Here is a 23,020-nt window from a genome sequence, read left to right as displayed (position 1 = left end):
TCATTTTACTACATCTTCACAAGAGGTGGTGATGGTGGTAGATGATGGTGACCTTGGTCAGGACATTTGAATTTGTGATTCCCTTTCTTGATGATATTATTATTTTTTTTTTTTGCAAATAATATGCCTTGGTCTTTTGTTTTTAATAACAGAGATATTTTCTTTGCAAATTACGATTTACTTAGTGTTGATGAGGTCATTTTCTAAAGTGGAAGGAAAAAGAATCATAAGTAGGATGTGAAGGGAGTAAAGTATGTATTTTAGATACTTAGGGAAGTAATACCCCATAGTATTATGTAAAACTACAGCATCTTCCGCTGTAGGAGTCCCCTCCTGTGAAATGGTTATGTTTCTTTTCTAGACTCTGAGACTCCATAAAAATGTCTTATCAACAGCAGCAGAGCAAGCAGCCCTGCCAACCTCCTCCTGTGTGCCCACCCCCAAAATGTCCTGAGCCTTGCCCACCTCCGCAGACCCAGCAGAAGTGCCCACCTGCACAACCTCCTCCGTCAACCCAGCAGAAGTGCCCTCCTGTGCAGCCTCCCCCAGCAACCCAGCAGAAGTGCCCACCGGTGCAGCCTCCCCCACCAACCCAGCAAAAGTGCCCACCGAAGAACAAGTAGCAGCTTCAGAATTCTTCAGGATCACAAAAATTCGACAGTTCACCTAGCTTCCCTGCAATCTCTACATCTCCTCTTCTAATGCCAATCATAAATGTAGAGGGAATTCCTCCACTCTTTAATCTAAATTTTGCCTCTGATGATTCCTGACAGCAAATGGTGGCCTTCCCAGGGCTATTACACTGCTAGTCTCCAGAAGGTGGCCAAGCAAGGGCAGCTCTCACTGTACCAGCATCTCAGGATTTCAGAAGGCAGAGTGGTAACTCTCCCACTGGATACCATCAGATGATCCATTGGATGTCTTCTGTTCTGCTTGCCTCCTGGGCAGGGGTCTCAACTACCTGGCAATTGTAACTCTCCTTTCACTTTCTGAAATAAAGTAAATTTTCTGTGTGATGCAATATGTTTCTTTTCTTTTCTTTTCTTTTCTTTTTTTTTTAAACAGCTTAAAAAATTTTAACTGCCATAAAAATGTGCTCATTTATGGAACATTGATCTTCTGATACATGCAGCCATGACACAAATTTCCAACCAACATAATCATATTTGGTTCCTTGAGTTTAGCAACACCAAGTCATCATTTGAGTTGATTTCTATCCTTTATGATCTCCTGGTACAAATTTTGGATTACACAAAAGATTACCTCTATATCATTTCAAATATTGTTCTTAATTATTGCTTGATTGATTTCAGGAACAATCAGAATGTCGTGAATTTCAATCTCTCTGTTGCAAAATGGGGAAAATAATGTTTGCATTACACATTTGCCTTCTGCATAAAATTGAGTTAACATGACATTTTGCTAGCACAATGGAAATACATAATTAGCACCCAAAAATAGTAGCCAATTGTAAGCAGCAGGTCCTTACTGAAACCATCCAGGCCCGCTGAGGTCTTGGCCACACCTTCAGGTAGGCGGCACCAACATTGCCCACCCATTTCCTAATTGATTAAGAAACCACCAATGGGAACATCTTACTGTAGGTTCCCGCCCAACAAGGAGAGGTCAGGGAATGCTTAAAATCTTCAGACCTTCCTGAAACCTTTGATGTCTCTCTGCCTCCCCTCTGGAGAGGCACCCCACCTCCTGGCGCCCCCCCCCCCCCTTCTCTCTCGGTGCTTTTTTCATCCCTCTCCTTTCCCTGCTCACCAGGTCCCTCCGTAAATACACTTCTCTGTCTGCCACAGATTCCCAGCCTTTTATTTCTATGCTAAGCTGAGGAAAGAACCCACCGGGCTTTTCTGGTAACACCATCTCTGTCATTACAATCGTCATCACTATCACAAATCATCATGACTATTACAATATTTTGTTTCATCAAGAAAATGGTTTGGCCATAACTGGTTGAAAGAACAAGATTCTGAAACGTAATTATTTACATTTTGCTGTTATCTTCATTTTCTTTCTTTTTTTTCTTTTTAAGATTTATTTGTTTTTATTTGAAAGGTAGAATTTCAGAGAGAGAAGGCATGACAGAGACATTCCATCTGCTGGTTCATTCTCCAAAAGGCCACAAAGGCTGGAGCAGGGCCAATCTGAAGCCAGAAGCCTGGAGCTTCTTCTGGTCTCCTGTATAAATGCAGAGATCCAACACTAGGACCATCTTCTGCTGCTCTCCTATGCACATCACAGGGAGCTAGGTCAAAGTGGAGCAGCTAAAACTCAAAATGACATTCATATGGGGTGCTGGCATCACAGGTGGAGGCTTAGCCTACTGTCTCAGGGTTGGTTCTTGCTATTTTTCTTTTCTATTTAACGTCATTTTCCTATTTGAAATTGGAGATGAAAAACTTCTGGGAATTAATGGAGTATCTTGCAGAAAATTATAGCAGTTCTTGATATATGGGTATCACTGCAGAAGGGAAAGCAAAAGCAGTCACAGTGTTCGCTTTCCTTCCCACTGCCGCCTTCTTATTCCAATGACTCAAACATTTAGGATCTTAATCATTGATCACCCATGAAATTACTTTCTGAATTGTTCTGACCCCACAGGTGAAACATTTTCAGATTTATATTTTAAATTCAGATTTCCGAAGTTGCTGTTGTCATGCAGCTTGTTTTCTAAGTGTTTAGTTTACTAGCCTAGTAAGCTCCTGAAAGAAAGGGTTTGTGTGTCTTGCCTGAGGATCTCAAGTTGTATTCCTGGCTACTCTGTACTTTTGATCTTGCTTCCTGCTAATGTGTCTGGAAGACAATAAACGATAGCCCAAGTGCTTGGGTTCCTACTCCCCACAAGGGTGGCAAGGATAGAGTTCCTGGTTCCTGCATTCTAGAAGCCCAGTCCTGTTGGGAAGGAAATAAATGAATGGAAGATCTTCCTGTCTCTTTTCTATTGTATTTTTCAAATAGATGCATACATCTTCAAAAAGAGATAAAATCACTATAAGGACACTGAAGTGGTAGAGAAGCAAAGCCATGTAGTCTGATAAGGATAGTTTGGAGATCAAAGAGCAGTCTAGATATTCAATGGGCTGCCACTTGCTCACAGCAACATTCACTTCCTCCTGTGAATGTTGACAGTGGAGATTTCTCCAGATTTCCTGAGACATAGAAGGATCTTTTATCCCTGTGGCAGGAGCAGTGCACATAACCCTCTTATCAATTTTATTTGTCCCTACTTTAGTGTCCCATTCTTTTCCAATGTGCTTAGACTCAGGTCCACTCAGTAGGACTCACCAATGAAATGTCCCTTCCTGTTTCCCAGTGATCACCTCCTCTATCCACTTAGTTTGGGTAATTGAAATAAAACCTATGGGTTGCAGTATCCACCCCATAGTAAGTAAGAACAACAGATCTTCCCAATACTGACAAGATTACCAGAGCCACCGAATATTTTAAGCAAAAGTCTCACAGAGAACCATAAAGGTGTCTCTATTACCTATGACCTAAAAAGTTAATTTCATACTTGGAGTATTGAAATTTTACTCTACTAGTTAGATTAAGCATAGACTTTAAGGTTGAATGGGAATTTTCTTTCTTTAACTCATTTTTGTTTCACTATTAAATGTTTCTGAGTTGCTTCTGGATTTTCTGTTCCTGTATTTGGGCTCTAACAAGGAATGTGAATGAGAAATTGATTTTATGTGATAGGTCATTGAAGAACTCTTTCTGTATTGGCTTAAATTCATGTTCTGTCATTCATTTGTTGAATTATATCTCTGTGCATCAATTTCCCTATCATCAAAGAGTAAAAAGTATAACCTTAACCTATAATATTAAGCAACTTAGCACAACGCCTAATGTATAATTAACACTGATGCAAAGTAGCTGCTATCATCACCCTTCTCTTTATCACAGGCATTGGAAATATACTTGTCTGGTAAAGAGGATGTGCTTCTCGCCTCCCCTTCTGCAGCAGTGTGAGAGGATGCCAGTCAAAAGGAGAAGGTTTAAATAAGATCCAGATTCTCAGAACATCACAACCAAAAGGTCTAGGTTTTAATAGAAGGTCATTATAATAAGAACCAGGAAAACCATAGTTCAAGCAATACAAGGAAACACATGGAGATGCCAGCACCAAGATGAAGAGATGTTACAATGATCTGAACAGGTATTCAAAGCAGCCATCGTAAAAACACTTCAGTAATAATATGAACACATTTAAAATGTATGAAAAAACTCAACAAGTCTACAGATGATGGAAAGACAAGGAAAGGGGAATTTTAGCACTGAAAAACATGACAACTGAGAAATCCATCAACAGGTGACCTCAAAAGCAAAATGGAAGGGATCACAGGAAACAATCAGTGAACTGGAAGGTAGAGCAACAGAAGTGACCAAATCTGTCTTTTTAAAAATGGAAATCATTAACAGCTTATTTTATTTTGTTTTTGTTTGTTTTTTTCCCACAAGGATAATTATTTTTCTTTTAAGAGGTTTTTAAAACAGTAATTGTACATATTTAAGGTGTCAGTGTATTTTCAATAACTACAAAAAATTATAATGAGCAAGATAAGGTAATCGATATTTCTTATTTTACAATATTCTGATTTTTTTTCTATTTGTTCATACAACTCTGTGTACAGAAGCCAGAAACTCCACTTAGATTTCCCAGGTGGGTGGCAGGAGCCTATGTACTTAAGCCTTCTTCTACTGATTTCCCAGGGACTTTAGCAAGAAGCTAGATTGGAAGTGGAACAGCGGGGGCTTGAACAAGTGCTTACACGGGATACCAGTAACCAGGCTTAACCTGTGGAGCCATGATGACAGATTCCAAAGAGGCTAAATTTCAAAGTACTCTTAAACACAGATGAAGGTGACACAAAGCTAAAGGTGAAAGTTCTGCCAGAAATGGCTTTGCTGTTGGTTACAAAATTGTGTGGAATTGGGCTTCTTTTATTTTAAAGTACCATTAACAATAATTACACATATTGTATGATGCAGTGGGATCTTTCAATACTTGTATACAACTGTACTGCTAAAACCAATGTAATTAAGAATTAATTTTTTTTAGCTTTATGACTAGAGCCTTAAAACTCCTCTCATCTATTTGCTCAGAAAAGATACAAGAGAATCACATGATCCAATTTCCACAGGCTTTTGAAGTAACCTCACGTGTCAAGATTAATTACCAAAACAGCTATTCCAAAGAACACGCTCAAAAAAGTTGGAGGTCAATGCAAGTGGAATTATGAAACATTGCTGAAGTAATGCACAATAAGGTCAACATCAGTAGTTATCACAAAAATGAAAAATCAAATCATAAGATCACTGCACAGACTTGATTAAAACTAGAAAGGCTGATAAGCATGTGAAGCAGGTGAATCCCTTATGTGTTATAAGGAGATAAAAGCAGCTGCCAGCTTCTTACAAATTGAAGACTGCATTTCCTATGTAATGCAGTAACTCTGTCTTTGTTAAGATAAATGGGAAAAAGTCCATACAAAAACCTGAACATGATGATGGTGTATATTATTCATAATGACCAAATTTGGAAATCAGAAGACTATAATTTGATGAGCAGATGAGATAAACAAATCATGGCCTCCCTATATGATGGAATACTACTAACCAAGGAAAAGGAAGACACATCGATTCCAGATACGTGGAAGACTCAATGTTTGATTGTAAAAACGAACAAGTAGATACCAATGTCACCAAAACAGGAAGACTTACACTAAAGAGGACACAATTCATGGTTTGATAACATTTTAGAAAGGGCTAATCTTCAGTGCCATGAGGCACATCAAGAGTTTTCTGGGTGGAAGAACAACTCATTGGGATGGAGTACAGAGCCTTCTGGGGTGATGACAATTGCTTCAGACTTCAATCTTATGATAACTCAAGCTCTTTGAAAAATGTAATTAAATAGCAGATTTAGTATAACTGTAAAATGTATATAACTATATTGAGATAGACCTGCATGGTCAGGAAGAGTGCCAGGACAGAGAGGAGAGAGGCCATGGCCTTGGAGCTGGACAGTGCCAAGCCTAGGTCCTTAGCGTATTAAAATCACAAGTTTTGACATATAGCTGCTCATTGGGATCATCTTAGGATGCAATGTCGTGGCTAATGGAGAAGGGACACGTGACAACTAGGTTAGTGACAGTGATAGTGCTGTCTTGGGTAGGAGAAGCATTCATTATGGACATACAGTGGGAGAAAGGACATCTTTAGTACTCAGGAGAAACGAAGGCACACTGGAAGTTTTAATGTGGCAAATATTGGAATATTGCTTGAAATGCGTGAAATAGTAAACACATGAAAGGAATCACTATTTGCCTTGTAAACGTTAAGACTGCCATTTCATGGGCCCAGCACCGTGGCACAAGTGGTTAAGGTCCTCGCCTTGCACGCCCGGGATCCCATATGGGAGCCGGTTCTATCCCGGCAGCCCCGCTTCCCTTCCAGCTCCCTGCCTGTGGCCTGGGAAAGCAGTCGAGGACGGCCCAAAACTTTGGGACCCTGCACCTGCGTGGGAGACCCGGAAGAGGCTCCTGGCTTCGGATCGGCATAGCATCGGCCGTTGCGCTCACTTGGGGAGTGAATCATCGGACGGAAGATCTTCCTCTCTGTCTCTCCTCTCTGTATATCTGCCTTTCCAATAAAAAAAAATAAAAATAAATCTTTAAAAAAAAGACTGCCATTTCATGAAAGATTGGTTTCCTTAAACTGCTGACATGAAACACACACACACACACACACACATACTCTCTCTCACTTTTCATTAGAGCCCAAGCAAAGAGATTGCTACAACTTCTTGGAATTTTTCCCAATTTCCTCACATTGTGTTTCAGCATGTTCTATTTCAAAGGAGTTTCACTTCTCTTGGAACAACACTATTGAAGGCTCAGAATGAACTGCCTGACTCTGTCTCTGCAGCCTCCCCCTTGCTTTATCCAGTCAGTAATGCCAGGCTTTCAGTTCCATGCAATACAAGTTCCACCAAAGTCCAGACACAGCCTGTGTCCCTTCTTGTTCCAATCCTCACAACTCTCACCAACCAGTTAAACACTGATTTGTCCCTTGGCATCAGGTGAAATTCTCTTTGTTAAAGATTTCTCCTATGACCCAGAGTCTCGGTTTCTATTATTTACTCCGCTAATGGGGTAGGTAGAATTTTGTTCCCCCCAAATTTCCAAGTCCTAGTCTCTGGAATATGGGAACAAATTATCTTATATGACAAAGCAGAATTAAGTCAACAACTATGCTTTTCCAGAATATTGAAAAAAATTAGATAGGGCATCTTGTAAACAACAGAAATTCATTTTCCAGAGTTCTAAGGGATTAACGTAGATTCAGAGTGTGGTGAGGATTCACCTTCTGTTTCATAGAGGGCAGCTTCTAGCTTGTCTTCATAGGATGGGAGGGGTAAAATTTCCTCTTATAAACCACTTTTTTTCATTTTCATAAGTTTTATTAAGGTATAATTTATGCAGACTAAAATGATCTCATTGATTTGTATGATCCAACAATTCGTAGTTCCTATGGAGTTGAGTCATCATTACAATGCTGGGCTTTTCTGTTTCCTTTTTAATTATTATTATCATTTTATGATACAGTTCCATAGGCCCTGGAATTTCCCCTCCCCCCTCTCCTAGTCCCTCCCCCCCACTGAATTCTCCTATATCATTAAACAGTATAGTTCCTCATAAACAGTCTTAAGTTCTTCCTTGTGGGCATGGACAATGGCAGGGTCCAGCATCCCATTGTCAAGACACATCCAACAGTTTCACTGGGAGTCCCTTCTCGATCCAGAAGCAGAGATGAACACTGTTCTGTATCCTCACATCTGGACATGTCAGTCTCCACTACACAGTCACTATAAATCCCCCGAGTGAAAAGCCACAAAACAAAACCAACAACAGGAAGAAAAACAGAAATTTATAATGCCATGAAGTTAAACAACTTGCCACTGGATATGATAGTATCCATTACACAGTTACTTTACATCCCTTTAAATGAAAAGCCACAATACAAAATCAACAACAGGAAGAAAACCAGAAACTGACACCACCATGAAGTAAATAACATGCTACTGAATAACTAATGTGTTGCTGAAGAAATGTAGAAGAAAATCAGGAACCTTCTTGAAGAAAATGATGCTGCTATATATGAGTCATTGAAGAATTTAATCAGAAGAAAGTGTTTTGAAGAGATGAAACTAAAAAATATCAAAACCCATGAGATACAGTTTCTGCTGATTTTTGTAGGTGAAATGTGTCTTCTGTAGGCAACAAATAGATGGGGTTTGTTTTTAAGTCCAGTCTACTAATCTATGACGTTTGATTGATGAGCTTAAGCCATTTACATTCAGGGTTAATATGAATGGGTGGTAATTTGGTCCTGTCATTTTAGCAACATTTAAGGAGATGTACGGTAACTGTGTAATGGAGACTATCATATCTATATATCTATAGCATGTTATTTAATCTCATGGTGTTGTAAATTTCTGTTTTTCTTTCTATTGTTGGTTTTGTTTTGTGGCTTTTCGTTTAATGGGATGTATAGTAACTGTGTAATGGAAACTATCATATCCAAATGTGAGGATACAATGCAGTCTGCATCTCTACTTCCAGACTAAAGATGGACTCCCCATGAAACTGTTTGCTATATCTTGACAATAGGATGCTGGATTCTCTGTCATTGTCCATGCTCGCAATGATGGCCATATGACTGTTTGAAGACCTATCCTATAGTAATGATATAGGGGAAGTCAGTGAGGGGGAGAGGATTGAGGAGTGATAAGGGAAATCCCAGGACCTATGGGACTGTATCATAAAATGATGATGGTGATGATAATAATAATAAAAAGTAAAATAAAAAAATCTTTCTTTTTCTGGGCACACTATTCATCATACTTCTTGACTTTGTAAGATAGACAGGGCCATATGGCCAATTTCTACTTAGTTCAATAAGCCCAGGAGGAACGTATGTCATTTCTTTTTTCAAGTGGATAAACAAAAATTGTTCTTTCCATGCTCTATCTCTAACAAAGCACTCAAAGACGGTACTTGTGAGAGAAGCAACCTAGGTTCTGTTGTGATTGTGTGGGACAAAATCTTATCAACCCACAGTGGACTGGGGCTGAGCATGACAATGGGGGGTGTTTGTTTTTGTGGCTAGCCTACGGTAACTAATAAACATAGCACAATCACACCTTTTTTCTTTGGTGTGTTTATTTGGTTAGGTGGTTTTTGTGCTAGGAGGTGTCAACTTGGCTATGATAGTACATCTTGTTTACCAATTGAGCAAGAAGACATTAGGGTAGGAGGACTTCTAACTAAACAAAAAGTAGACCATATAATTCAAAGGGACTTGATAATGTTAAAGAATGTAATCACATTAAAAACTCCACAATCCATAGTATCATGATTGCTTGAGTTATACCAAAAGCTAACAGTTCTTTTATTCATTTTCCTAAGGAGAAATTTGCCTTTTTACACTTCTCTAGAACAATTTACTGTATAGCTCAGTAAAAAAAAAAAGTAATATATATTTCTATATAAAAGTCTACATTTACAAACAAAGATATGAGTGCACTGTTAATAAGTCTGATTTAATTTTATCCGAAACCTTATCATATTGTAGGAATATTATACTGTATTTAATTTTATCTGAAATCTTTTTATATTGTAGGTGGAGGATAGTGGGCTTTATAGTCTTCAGTTCCTGTGGTTCCTACCACACTCTGCATGAAATAGTCTCTAACCTTGGGATCTGGTAGATTAGTTTCTGTGTGAGGACTTGGGATCATGTGTGTGCATGTATGTGTTTGAAGGGACACTGAACTACGCTGGCAGGCACAAATCCTTCCCAGCATCTTTCTAGCACAGAATGGGCACTCAGAGAATAGAAGAGAATGGATCACAAAGTCTTCAAGTGTGTTTGGGATTTTAACTGTGGCAGTTTGGAAGCAACGAGTGAGGAGACAACTCACACACAAGGAAACAACAGCATTCCTTGAAATAACCAGGAATGGCCTGTTAAGTCTGTGGTTTGGAAGCCAGGTGTGGGGACAGGGTTAGACAACCTGAATCAACTTGGACAGAATCAACTAAACTAGAGTTCGACTCATTGCATTCCAAGAAGAGTGCATGACCCAGCCCTGGCTGTGCAGAGCAGCAGCCTCACGTTGGCATTGCACAACCTCCCTTTGGCAGTCCAGGACTGCTCAATAGCCACCACCTATAGCCAGGATTGAATTCCTACTAAACACAGCCCTTTTTCATCAATGTGGCTCCATGTGTGGTACCTTCGTTATGAGGCAAATGGATGAAAGAAGTGAGTCAGACAAGAACACACACAATCAGGGGTGGAATTGAAAGTGAATTTAATGAAGGCAGAGCACAAATGATTCACATGTTTCATCTTAAGTCCTTCTAAGGATGAACTTTAAGCAGCTGCAGCTGAAAATTAGCTCAGGAACTACAACTGTCATTCTAATTCAGATGCTGAGAGGCCTCGGGTGTAGGGAGAAAAGCTTCATGAAGTCCCTTAGCAAATGATAAGGGACTGTGACTTAAGTGACTACATGCCAGTGCAAGGCCAATGAGACTTATGAGCAGAATGGAAGAAGCTGTTCAGCATCTGGTGCTTGGTTCTTCATTGGGTGATATTACTTCTGCTTTGTCTTCTGTTGAGCTGGTGCTGGAGTGATGGCTGAAGGACAGGGTTCAGGCACCTTGGGGTGGCATGGCTCAGGCACCTTGGGGTGGCATGGCTCAGGCACCTTGGGTTGGCATGGCTCAGGCACCTTGGGATGGCATGGCTCGGGCACCTTGGGGTGGCATGGCTCAGGCACCTTGGGGTGGCATGGTTCAGGCACCTTCGGATGGCAGGGCTCCTTAGTTTGGGGGGCACAAGGTTCCTGGGGTGGAGGCTGGCAAGGCTGTTTCACCTGGTGCTGCTGCAGCTGAGGGGGTACAGTGCAGGGCTGCTTCTGCTGCTGGGAACTCATGTTTTATCAGTGGCTGGTCCTGGAGACAGAAAAGCTGCATTATTATACTCAACATCACTTGGTGTTGAAGAAAATGTTTTTCTTGGGCCCGGTGGCGTGGCTTAGTGGCTAACTTGCCTTGAATGTGCCGGGATCCCACATAGGTGCCGGTTCTAATCCCGGCAGCTCCACTTCCCATCCAGCTCCCTGCCTGTGGCCTGGGAAAGCAGTCAAGAACGGCCCAAGGCCTTGGGACTCTGTACCCGCGTGGGAGACTGTGAATCTGTGAATAATTTCCTGGATCCTGTGTTTGGATTGGCACAGCACCGGCTGTTGCGCTCACTTGGGGAGTGAATCATCGGGCTGAAGATCTTCCTCTCTCTCCTCCTCTCTGTATATCTGACTTTATAATAAAAATAAAATAAATCTTAAAAAAAAAGAAAATGTTTTTCTTTCACCGTCTCTACCACAAGAACACTTCTACTCTTTAATTCATTTTCATTACTTTGAAAATCAGAGAGACAGAGATGCCTTTCATTCCCTGGCTCACTCCTCAAACACCAACAGCAGCCAGGGCTGAAACATGCCAATGGCAGAAGCCTGGAACTCAGTCTGGGTGTTCACACAGATGGTAGAGACCTGAGCATTTGAGCTATTGCCTGCTGCTTCTCAGGGCAGTGATTAGCAGGAAACTGGAACCAGGAGTGAAACTTACACTTAAAAATGCACTCTGACTATGGTGTGAGCATCCCAAGAGGCGTAACTGCTGCCCAGTACTTGTCCTGTTGCCAATGACTTCTGAGCATTTGAAGAGGAGAACTTTAAAGCAATTTGTTCTCTATGTTAGCAAGGCCTCTCCCAGGATGCTCTTGCCTCCTGCCCATCCTAAAACCCAGTTAGCAACACAGCACAACAAGGAGTGTGAGACAACAGTGGAACACAGAGAAACACAGCGTTCTTTGGAAAGCAGCATAATGACTTCAGTTTACTAATTCAATTCTGATAAGTAAAATAACTTATGGTGTGTAGTAATTTTACTAACTGATCTGCTAGAACTCTGCATGAGTCCATCTGTGCCCTGGATCACATGTTTCTCTGTCTCAGGTGCCTTCCATCCACTCAAGTACAGTGCCCAATGCCGAGCAACCACTCAACCCGCACACACAATGCCAGGTAGTGCCATTGGGTAGGTTTTCTAGAGCAAGCCTTCCAACCTCTTCCATGCTCGTCTGCTCCTCTTGCTGACACTACATGCACCCTGATCACCAGATTGAACCTTACTATGCTGCATTTTAACTCTTATTCTCCTAAATACATTGTAGATGCATGAAGTATATTTCCAATTATTTAAACTATTTTCTAACAACGAAGTGCCAGATATGTGAATTCTCACAAATTTTTGTCCAGAGAATAAAATTTTCTAATAAAATTATGAATAAAAACAAGCTGTAATGCCAGTAAAAATGCTGTGAACCTAACCTCCAATCATTATGCTACTATTAACTTACTCTAGATCCTGACACTGACACTGCAAGAACAGATAGGGCAGAACAGATTCTGTATAAAGTTCCTTCAAGCCCAAATCCTTATTATCTTTAAAACAAAGCTGGTCCAAGAAATTCTAATTTGGATGAACTGTCTGCATGTCTAAGACAAAGTTTCAACAATGGGGTAAAAGTCAACACAAATATCGGGACGATTTTGATAAAAATTTGATAGCTAGAAAGAATGATAAAAAGTTTGAAAGGAGAAACTCACCTGGTCGTCTGGAAAACAGGCTGAATGGCCGCTAGACTCTGATGTGGTATCCACAGCCAGGTGGCTTTTTATGCAGGCAACAAGCCCTGCCTTAAGGAAATAGGACCATGTGGGGCTGCTGTGTCAGACATGTCAACCATGATTCACTCCAACCCCTCATCTGCCTGTTGGCTCATCTTTGGTGGTGAAACTTCCCACCTGACATTTTTTTGGCACTAGCTGTTTGACAATTATGTCACCTGGACTGTGTCCCCACCTTGCACCTTTTGTATGCAGGTGCAATGCGCATTGGGAGGATGCTGTGGGCTGAAAGAGAGAGAAGGAAGTCCCAAGGATGCTGGAAATGGAAAATGCACTGTCTTCTGGGAGGCCCAAATGTGTAGCACAGGCAAAGCTTGTTGGGCTGCCTAACATCTGAAGCAGATGTGAAGGTAAACATTGCTGGCTCTCCTAGGAAGCTGTGGGTGTGGTGTCTTCAATTGCATCAGATAGGAAAAAGTGGTCATTATATTTATCCATCACTCAGTGGAATCAGGCCTGGAAGGGGGAGAAAAAAATTTTTTTTAAAGATTTATTTTTATTATTATTTTTTTATTGGAAAGGCAGATATACAGAGAGGAGAGACAGAGAGGAAGATCTTCCATCCGATTCACTCCCCAAGTGAGCACAACGGCCGATGCTATGTCGATCCGAAGCCAGGAGCCTCTTCGGGTCTCCCACACGGGTACAGGGTCCCAAAGCTTTGGCAGTCCTCGACTGCTTTCCCAGGCCACAGGCAGGGAGCTGGATGGGAAGCGGGGCTGCTGGGATTAGAACTGGCACCCATATGGGATCCCGGGTGTGCAAGGCGAGGACCTTAACCACTGCACCACCGTGCCGGGCCCGGGAGAAAAAATTAAAATGAATTTTTTGGCATCTCTGCAAAGAAGGAGTCCAAGTCAACAGCTGAAGGGCATGAGATGTGGAGCTATGAAGAGGCAGTCAGGTCCGGCAGCTCCAGAGATATCGTCTAGCTGATACTCATTCTGTCCTGTGTGGCTCTGCAGGCAGTATACCGTTTGTTACAAACTGAGGTCTTTGGGGAATCCTAACCTTGTGTTTGGATGGTTCCTCCTCCTTCATTTTGTTTACCTGTTTGTGGATGAGCTGGTGGATGCATAGCTATCTCGCTTCCCACAAGGCTTGAGCCTAGGGCCAGTAGTCACCACCTTCCATTGGGTTTTTTGGTCATTATTGTGTGCTCCATCCCCACAGAATGCCTACTTTGTAATATCTCAGCAAATTGACCATTATGATTCTGAATGAAAGCATGAAGAGATGGTGTTCTTTGTAAAGACACATCGGTTTGATGAAAGCCATTGGGAAGTTTCTTATGAGAGAATTCCTTGTGACATTCCTTGTGGCATACGTTGCAAGAAGGGCAAGGCCTCAGTTCACCAAGAGAGGGATGTTTCTGCCTCTTTCACCACCCATCTGCTTCCCTCTCTGTTACATTTAAGTAGTGATTTCCTTTTTAGCTGTGGCCACAGCTGCTGCCACACTAGAGTTCAAGGCTTCTTGGCATGAATTTAGGTTTCCTCTAAGGTCTGATTAACAAACTTTTCTTTACCTACATCCTTTTTCTATTAAACCTACAAAACAAGTCAAGTTCCAAGCATCCCACACTGATTGTATGGTGGAGATATTCAGGTTCTACAGAGAGATGGAGCTGGTAGGATACATCCAAAGATGTAGGAAGGGGAGGGAATTTATCAGTGGAATTGGCTCATGTGGTTACAGCAGCCGATAAATCCCACTATAGGTCATTGGCAGGCTGGAGGCTATGCAAAACCAGCGCGTGACCAGGGTAAACTTAAGGAGTAACTCGCAGTTCCAATCTAAAAGACTGAATACCAGCAAGAGGGCACTGGAATAAGTACTGGAGTACCAAAACTAGCCAGTCGTGACTCCAAGGAATGAGTCAAGTGGGTGGAGGCTATTCCAATTCTCAGACAGGCTCATTTTCTATGCTTATTCTCTCTGGATTCCCAGCCAAAAGACCCTGTCTGCTCACATTGAAGCCTGTTCTTCCCACCTAGTCCGAAATCGCATTCTAATCTCATTTGGACATTTTCTCACAGATACATCCAAAATAGGAATTTTTTTCCAGGATTCTAGGTATTCCTTAATCTAGTCAAGTTGACCCCTGAATTTGATCATCACGGTACGATTCTCAGACCTAGAGCACACCATCTTCCTCTTCTCCATCCCCCTGGGCACTAGGCAAAGGACCTGGCTAACATGAATCTCAGCTCTAAAGCCAGGTTCCCTGCTTTCATGTCTTCTAGATCTACATCTCTCAGATCACAGGGAGCTGCCATTCCATACTGTCCCCTGTGTTTGACTTGATACACTCTGTGGCTTGTGACTCTTTCTTCTTCATTCAATCTCGTTGACATCCTGTCTTCTGGAATTCCTTATTTTACCCTTCTATTGCGTTTTCTAAAACACACTGGATAGTTGAATGTAAAGGCTCTTTTCCTTTTCTGTGATGGGAATTGAATTTCTTCAGCAGAAGTGCTGGATTAGCTGCAGATTTGCTGGGAAGTCATACGGTTCCTGGTTGTACCTGCCAACTCCCCCACAAGCCTCTAACTTTCACACTGACATTCTCAGGATGAGAGTATGATGCTGGTTTCATTAGATCCAAGCCATGAGTTTTTGAACTGATTATTAATGGACACCTTGTGGGTATTCCTACAAATGCCTTTGTTCTGCTTCTCACCCATACACAATCTCTGCGCTTGGATGAGCTCCTGACAAAGGGCTCTGCAGGATCATGATACGCAGTCTCCTATTCTGGCCCAGGGTTTTTATTATACCTCAGAGCAGGGGACCCATGGAATACAGTGAATCTTTGTGTAATCAGAATATCAGGAAGCTAATGCACATGAACCCAGACTTAGCAATTGGAGGTAATGAAGGGCAGTTAAAGTCATTTTCACATAGATAAATATTGCTACTTTCATCTCCAAAAAAAATTTTTGTGAAGCATTTTTCCTTTAAGATTCTAAAACCAACAACAACAACAACAACAAAAACCAAAAAAATAGAACAAAACCCTTCATGGACTTCAGCACCAGTTGTCCTTGGTGATATGTAAGAAAGTCCATCGTTGAATGGATGTGCCTTCCTTCTCGGATTCTGCGTTGTCCATTATTTCTCTTTCCTGGGATCACATTTCTCAATGTACTTTCTGTTTGTAAGGTTTTATTTTCAGGCACAAATTACTGGAGAAGATAGGTAAAGACAATCACAGAATAGGCATTTAATTCAGGAAGCAAAAATAAAAACAGAGTCATCCAGAGGACGGAAATCCATTTCTGCAACACACAAAAGTCAGGTGGATTACTTACAAGTTAGACTTCAACTAACCTTCTGAGACTCAGAGAAAACTGGAGTGATTGGGGACGGTCTCTTTCCACTTGCTCTTGCTGCATGGCAGTGAGTTCGGGAAAGAATGTCTTTTTGTTAAGCTTCATCTGAGGGTTATTAGGGTCTCAAGTTTGATGAAGATGCTGCCTTATAGAGACAGGCTTTGAGTAGACTTTGCTGGTATGCTACAAATGGGAGGCTTTATTTGTCTTCTAAGGGCATTCTGGTTTTGGGGAGTATAGTGCTAGAGGCCAGGTAAAGCAGTCTTCCAAGGACACTGGAGCAGACACCTTGGGGTACATGGTAAGTGGGAGGGGACTAGGGAAGACCATGCCACAGTGAGGTAAGTTTTATGGAAATGTGGAGGTGCTAGATGCTTGAAGTTCATGTCTTCATCTGGTAAGAAATTGTCTCAGAATATGCAAGTAAGATTGCAGGTTGGCAAGGCTACTGCTACCAGAACATCTTTCTTGTTAGTTAGCAATAGTGAGTTTGTTAACAAAGAGTCTCTCCTTCAGGCAGAGAGGAAAACACCATCCAGTACACTCAGAGAGCACTTGTCCTTCCTGTGAAGACACTGTTTTTCTGCTCCTAAAACCACCACTACGACATTAGGTTGCCTTTTTCCTTCTTAGTTTGAATTTGTATTTTAGTACAACGATGCCACCTTTATTAGTCATTATTCAAAGAAAATGCACATTTTCTCCTGCATCATAAAGCATTGCATAATTTAAGAACAAAATCAAAAGTGAGGAGGCATTGGTCTAAAAACTCAGATGCCAGTGGAGATGACCATGCCTTACTTCTGACCGTGGGATTTGGTTCCTAGCCTGTTTCCTGACTCCAACTTCCTGTCAAAGCCGCCCTGGGACAAGCAGGTGATGGTTCAAGCAATCGAGTCCCTGCCATCCACACGGGAGACCTGGGAATCGAGACAAACAGTTCAACCTCCCACTCTATAGCTCAAGTCATTGTTGGCATTTGAAGACTGAATCAGTGGACAGTAGGTCTGGAGCTCTCTTTCTGGCTATTTCTGTTTCCCCCTGCCTGTCTCATGTTATTGAAACTTTCTTTTTAAAAAATAAGGAAGTCAGACCAAATTTTTTGACATTTTGATCAAAATGTTTCCTTTTCTTTATCATGAAGTTAACCATAATTAAACAGCCTCTGGTAATGAAGCAAGTGTGCTTTAAAAAGAGTGGCCAAATTTAGTTAATTTTTATTTGCAATCAGCATGCAGGAGTATTACTAAACTGGAGATTTTCTTGTTTTTATTATTTTTTATTTTAACAATATCTGCTTCACTTTCTTCTCCAAAACATTTCAAAGTTATCCACTATAAAACAAAGCAAACCCATATTATACATTATTCAAATTCAAAATTTATCTTTTTTTAGATTTGAAACACTATCTGATTAATCTCAAGAATTTAGGATCAGCCATGGCAGAGATTATAGAGAAGTAGAATATGCTGGGTGAGCAGGATCGGTGACTTCTCAAGCTGAATACACATCATCTGAGATGACAAGTCAGGAACTAGGTGACGTGTCCCAGAACCTCCCCACCTGAATATATGCTCAGCCCTGGAAATCCTGCTTAGCATGGTGGTTACAATGGACGGCTGGTGATGCTGGTGGAAGATTTTTAAAAGCCTCCAGCCCTAGAGAGAGTGAGTTCAACAAATAGTATTGAGTACTTCCAATATGTTGGGGCAGTGTTCTAGACACCTGAGTGTCTTAAAAACACAGTTAGAAGGGTCCCTGACCCATGAAGTTCAAATGCTATAGCGCTTGATGAAAATAAATACTAAAGCAACAAGGGAATTGTGACTATGTAAATGATATATTAAAGGATGTGGATATAGAATTATAATTCAGAAAATATCTCCCTTTAAAACAAAGCTATAATAAATATTACACTACAGGCATATATTATTTTTTATAAAAATAGGAATTATAGCATAAAAATAACTAAATATTGAACAAAGCTACCCTTGCATACCCCATACTGGTCTGACCCTGGACTTACATTCTTGATTATACAGGACCCAGCAAAAACCTTCAGCAGTTTCCCTACCTAAATTTCTGGTCCACAAGTCATGATAGTTCCTTCCTGGAGTATCTTAGGCATTGGCAAGGTCTGCCTTGCCTAGACCCCTGTGCTCTGGATTTCTACAGGCAATAATGATGATGTTGGCTTTATGTATATTTACAAGTCAGAGCTTGCTACGTTACTGGGCTTCAGTGTGCCTCCCGGTTTACATTTTCCTATCACTTCTTTAAGCATTACTTTGTATTAGGTTAGTACAATCATTACTTGTTATTTAAAAACCAAATGAATTGTCCGCTAAAGTCATAAAGAAAAGTAAGCAGAATGATTCAGTGATTTGGTGAGTATTGGCTACTTCTGAGTTCCTTTGATGAAGGATTGATGAACTCTTTGGGCCAGTTCTCAATCACAAAATGAAGAGTAATACTGGAAGAAACAAAAAAAAAACATGAGCCCAGATTACAAGTGCTAGCTTGTGTTTCAAGAGCTGTAAAACACTATTGATACAGGAAGAACTATCTAAATAGCACTTTCCAAGAAGGGGAACACACAACCCAGTTTAGGAGAACCGCACAACCCACTAAGGCCTAGGGAATTGCCAACGCGCTATCAGTTAACTTCCATTACCCCCAACGGGAAGAGGAAATCATCTCCTCAGCTCAGCAGGCTTTCCTACAGCTCAGATCCTGGCCATTTTTTGTCTTCTCTCTTCCACAAAGATGTACCTGCTGAAGTTATCTACTTTCTGTTCTTAAAAACTTGATCGTGTCAGGGATGGAAAGGACTGATTTTTTTTCAACACATGGAGAGGACAGGACGCAGAAGAACATAAAGCCCGGTGGGGTGGCTGAGGGGCGGCCTAGCAGCAGGCTGAGAAGGCAGCTTCCTCCTTGGCCAGCAGTCCAGCAGTGACCTACGGATCCCCCAAGGTTGAAGGGAGCCTATGACATTCTAGTAGGCACACTCCTTTGAGCCCAAACCCCACCTCTACAGCTCCTTGACAAAAACAACCCCTCATGTTCCCTGGGCTTGACTTCTCTGGCCCTCTGTACTGAACCAATGAACCTCATTCGTAAGCGCTCCTATTAAAGCTTGTTTTAAGCTGAACTCTATTCTGTGTGGACTTCTGGTTCTGACATTGAACTCCAACCATACAAAAAGCACATGTTACCCTGAGGCCCTAAACTTTGAGGTGGAGGCAGGAACTGAATGAGTCTTTAAATTTCACTTTTTTTTTAAGTTTATCAATTTTACTTGAAAGTATGAGTTATAGAGAAAGAGAAGGGTGGGGCGGGGAGAGAGCTATTGTCTGCTGGTTCACTCTTCAAATGGATGGCTGCCATGGCTGGAGCTAGGTTGATCTGAAGCTGGGAGCCAGGAGTTCCTTCTGAGTTTCTCAAGTAAGGGCAAGAGCCCAAAGACTTGAGCCATTGTCTGCTACTTTCCAGACCCTAAGCAAGGAGCTGGAAAGGAAGTGGAGGAGCCAGGACTTGAAGTACATCCATGTGGGATGCCAATGCCACAGGCAGAGGACTAAGCACTTGCCTGTTATGCCACCACACAAGTCGTTCCTTCCGTCTCTTTTGAAGAAGAGTGGAATGTGTCTATGTGTAAAGAATAAAAGAAGTGTTTAGGTCTGGACTGTGACCCATCTGTGGGAGCTTACAAATACCTATTCTCTTTTAGGGCATATAACCAAGTGCATTTGGGTGGTATCATGCAACTGACACCCAGCTGTTGTAACATTCTTGGAAATGCAGGGTATTCTCTCCATTAAGAGAAAGTTAAGAGAAAGTGCGCCTTCTTCCCGTTTCTCTCCCTGTCCATGCAGTAGAAGGCAGTAGAAGGAGTGACATGGGAGAGGAAGCTAAAAATCTGTCAACTCACCATGGATAATGAGATAGGTGAAAGATAATATTCCATTATATTGTCACAAATATTTGGAGGATTTGTCTCACGTAAGATAATCTAACCTGGCAAATACATAAAATGTAGAGTAAACTTTACTTGATGATTACTGATTTCTTTGTTTTAGTGATATGAACAATGATTACTAGGATGTAGTAAGTGATACATGAAAATGATTGTAGGGACTAGATGATAGCTTTAAGAGTATTCAAACAGATTCTTCATTTTTAAGTAATGAGTTCAGTGGCACAATGGAAGTGTCATCATTAGCTGGTGTGAAACAAAGTGCAATAACTTCCTTCAAAAAATTTTAATCTGAATAAGAATGTATGGATTTCTACCAATAGTTACACAAAATAAAAACAAATTTATATTTTGTAAAAATATAGCTTAACATCAGTAAGTATTGCTCAAAAAAATATACCACATTTATTGTAACTTTTTAAAAGGGAACTTGTGTGCAGGATTCAATTGCTAAATCCCATTTCTTCCATGAGATTTTCATGGAAAATGGACAGACGCTATCTTGGGAACATCTGGATTATATCTGGGAGGCTCTTTGTCTTCTGGAAGACACAGGATACTTCTTTACAAATATCCTGCAGGTGTAAACAGGAAAGAGCAGGTGGCTTGCAATGACTATGCTACTCATGATGTGTAGGAAGAAGGAACTGAGGGAAGGATCAGGATGAAGGTTTTCCTACAGACAGTAGGGATGTGGCTTCGGGCCGATATCCTGCTCCAATCACATAGTGAATGTATTAACCTCTAAACATTTCAGCAGACAGAAACACTGTGCAGGCAGGATGCTAAGGCTCTAAGTCTACATGGAAACCCCATTTCAGGACAGAAAACATTCTTGCTCTCCTACCTATCACAGTTTAAGGACACCATATGGAAACTTGAGGATCTTGTGTCTGAGAAATTCATGGTGTGGGATGTGCAGGGCAGTCTGGCATGACCTGTGGTACGTCTGGTCAATGGCGCAGTCTGGCTCCTAGTTTCTTGGAAAGCGTGTGAGATGAAAATAATGGGGTAAGAGACTGAATACAAAGCATGAAATAGGAAAAAGAATTGAGGAGTTTAAGTTGGAAGCTGGCAGGTAAAAAAATCGAGAAAGTGATTGGCGTAGATCCACAAGCAGACTTCTCCGCATAAGGACCTCCCTTAATAAAAAGTTTGATTTGGAATCAGAAAGAATATTAGCTTTTTTTTTTAAGGAATTAAAGGTGTCATGGCTTAGAAGAAAGAAAAGAGATAGATGTACGAGTACAGAAAGCAAGGGGGAATTGTGAAGAGAAACTGAATGTGTGTGTTAGCACAAATTGAACTGAGCCATGAGGATGTGGAACTGAATTTATCAAATTGTGGACTGGACGTTTCACAAAGCAGCAAGACCCTGCTCTTGAAATAGCTACCCAGGGTGGGAGGGGAGAAGTTCTGAAACATCGCAGAGGATAAGAAAGGCTGAGGGCCAAGGAGAAGCGGAGGCAGCAAGAGAACTCTGCACTCAACCCTCTGCTGGCATCAGCTGTTAGATGGCCAAAAACCGAAGCCCTTGAGCCTCTGTGCGAGTGGATGGATGGTGGAGCGTCCAAGGGTCCCTAAGAGAGGGCAGGGAACTGCAATGGAGCTGTGTGTGGAGGAAGACATCGCAGCTACTTCCAACAGGAAGTGAACCCTCCCTTCAGACTTCTCATGTGAGAACATAAGTGGTATTTTCAGTAACATTTGCAGGAACCTAAGGGGCATTTTCCATGGGCAGAGCATAGGTTTCTTCCAGCTCAGCAACATTTTGACTGAGTTTTATCTTTTAATACTTCAATAAACATCTTAAAAATGATGTGGAATAATAATAGTACATGATGTGGAAATCATGATTATCTTTAAATGAACACCAAGAAGGTTGCCAAAAAAGAATCATGATCTGTATTTTGTTTGATTTGGTATCAATTTTATCTTCCATAAATAGACATACAGGCATACATTTTTTCATTTGTTTGGTTTTAATTTTTTATGTATTTCAGGCAAACTAATTTAATGGATTTTATATTAACAGATTTAAGAGCATGATACTTCCTACAAGACCATCCTTATAGAGATCTACAATGTTGTAGATGGAATTTGTGCTGTAGAATTGCATATTTGGGCCCAGTGCTAACGCCTATAGGCTAAATCCTTACCTTGAACTTGCTGGGATCCCATACGGGTGCTGGTTCATGTTCCAGCTTCTCCACTTCCCTTACAGCTCCCGGTTTGAGGCCTGGGAAAGCGGTAGAGGATGAGCCAAAGCCTTGGGGCTTTGCACTCATGTTGGAGACCAAGAAGAAGCTCCTGGCTCCTGATTTTGAATTAGCTCAGCTATGGCTTTTGCAGCTACTTTGGGAGTGACCCAGCAGATAGAAGATCTTTCTCTCTTTTTCTCTTTCTTTCTGTAAAGCTGCCTTTCCAATAAAAATAATCATTTTAAAAATTGTATATTTAAAATGATACATTTTTATAAGTATCTTTTCCAAGTAAAATTATTTTAAAAGCAATACCAACAGCAAATGCATCATAAATGTGATACTATACATTGATAAAAAGTGGCATATGGGCTTTTGTTGTGGCATAGTGGGCAAGGCTGCCACTTGTACTGCCTGCATACTGTATGAGTGCTAATTCGTGTCCTAGCTGCTCCACTTCCAACTCAACTCGCTGTAAATGACTCGGAAAAAGTAGCAGAAGATGGTCTAAGTACTTGGGCCCCTGCATTCATGAGGGAGACCTGAAGTTCTTGGCTCCTGGTTTTGTTTTGAGTCAATCCCAGCTGTTGCAGTCATGTAGGGCGTGAATCAGCAGATAGAAGATCTCTCTTCCTCTCTCTGGGTCTCTCCTTTTCTCTCTGTAACT

General features: G+C 41.2%; 2 protein-coding genes across 2 annotated transcripts; one reads left to right on the top strand and one right to left on the bottom strand.

Moving 5' to 3' along the window:
- Nucleotides 1-380: 380 nt before the first annotated feature.
- LOC121168415 (small proline-rich protein 2I-like) lies at nt 381-623 on the top strand. Its single transcript, XM_040998517.1, has one exon. It carries the CDS (start codon nt 381-383, stop codon nt 621-623), a length of 243 nt encoding a protein of 80 aa, XP_040854451.1.
- A 10,055-nt stretch (nt 624-10,678) lies between these two features.
- SPRR1B (small proline rich protein 1B) lies at nt 10,679-11,020 on the bottom strand. Its single transcript, XM_040998904.1, has 2 exons — nt 10,865-11,020; nt 10,679-10,792 (listed from the first exon to the last, which is right to left on the bottom strand). The coding sequence occupies exons 1-2, from the start codon at nt 11,018-11,020 to the stop codon at nt 10,679-10,681; spliced, it is 270 nt and encodes an 89-aa protein (XP_040854838.1).
- Between the last annotated feature and the right edge of the window lie 12,000 nt (nt 11,021-23,020).

The sequence above is a fragment of the Ochotona curzoniae genome, unplaced genomic scaffold (genome assembly GCF_017591425.1).
Source record: "Ochotona curzoniae isolate NIBS_2020 unplaced genomic scaffold, NIBS_Ocur_1.0 scaffold_1037, whole genome shotgun sequence".
Classification (NCBI taxonomy): Eukaryota; Metazoa; Chordata; class Mammalia; order Lagomorpha; family Ochotonidae; genus Ochotona; species Ochotona curzoniae.
This window is presented reverse-complemented; position numbering and strand designations above follow the sequence as displayed.

What these genes read in the sequence shown, in the direction of transcription:
- LOC121168415 (XM_040998517.1), top strand. Translation starts at nt 381, where the DNA reads ATGTCTTATCAACAGCAGCAGAGCAAGCAGCCCTGCCAACCTCCTCCT.
- SPRR1B (XM_040998904.1), bottom strand. Translation starts at nt 11,020, where the DNA reads ATGAGTTCCCAGCAGCAGAAGCAGCCCTGCACTGTACCCCCTCAGCTG. An exon ending in CTGAACCATGCCACCCCAAG is followed by an intron (nt 10,793 to 10,864) that starts GTGCCTGAGCCA and finishes TGCCAACCCAAG; the next exon opens with GTGCCTGAGCCATGCCACCC.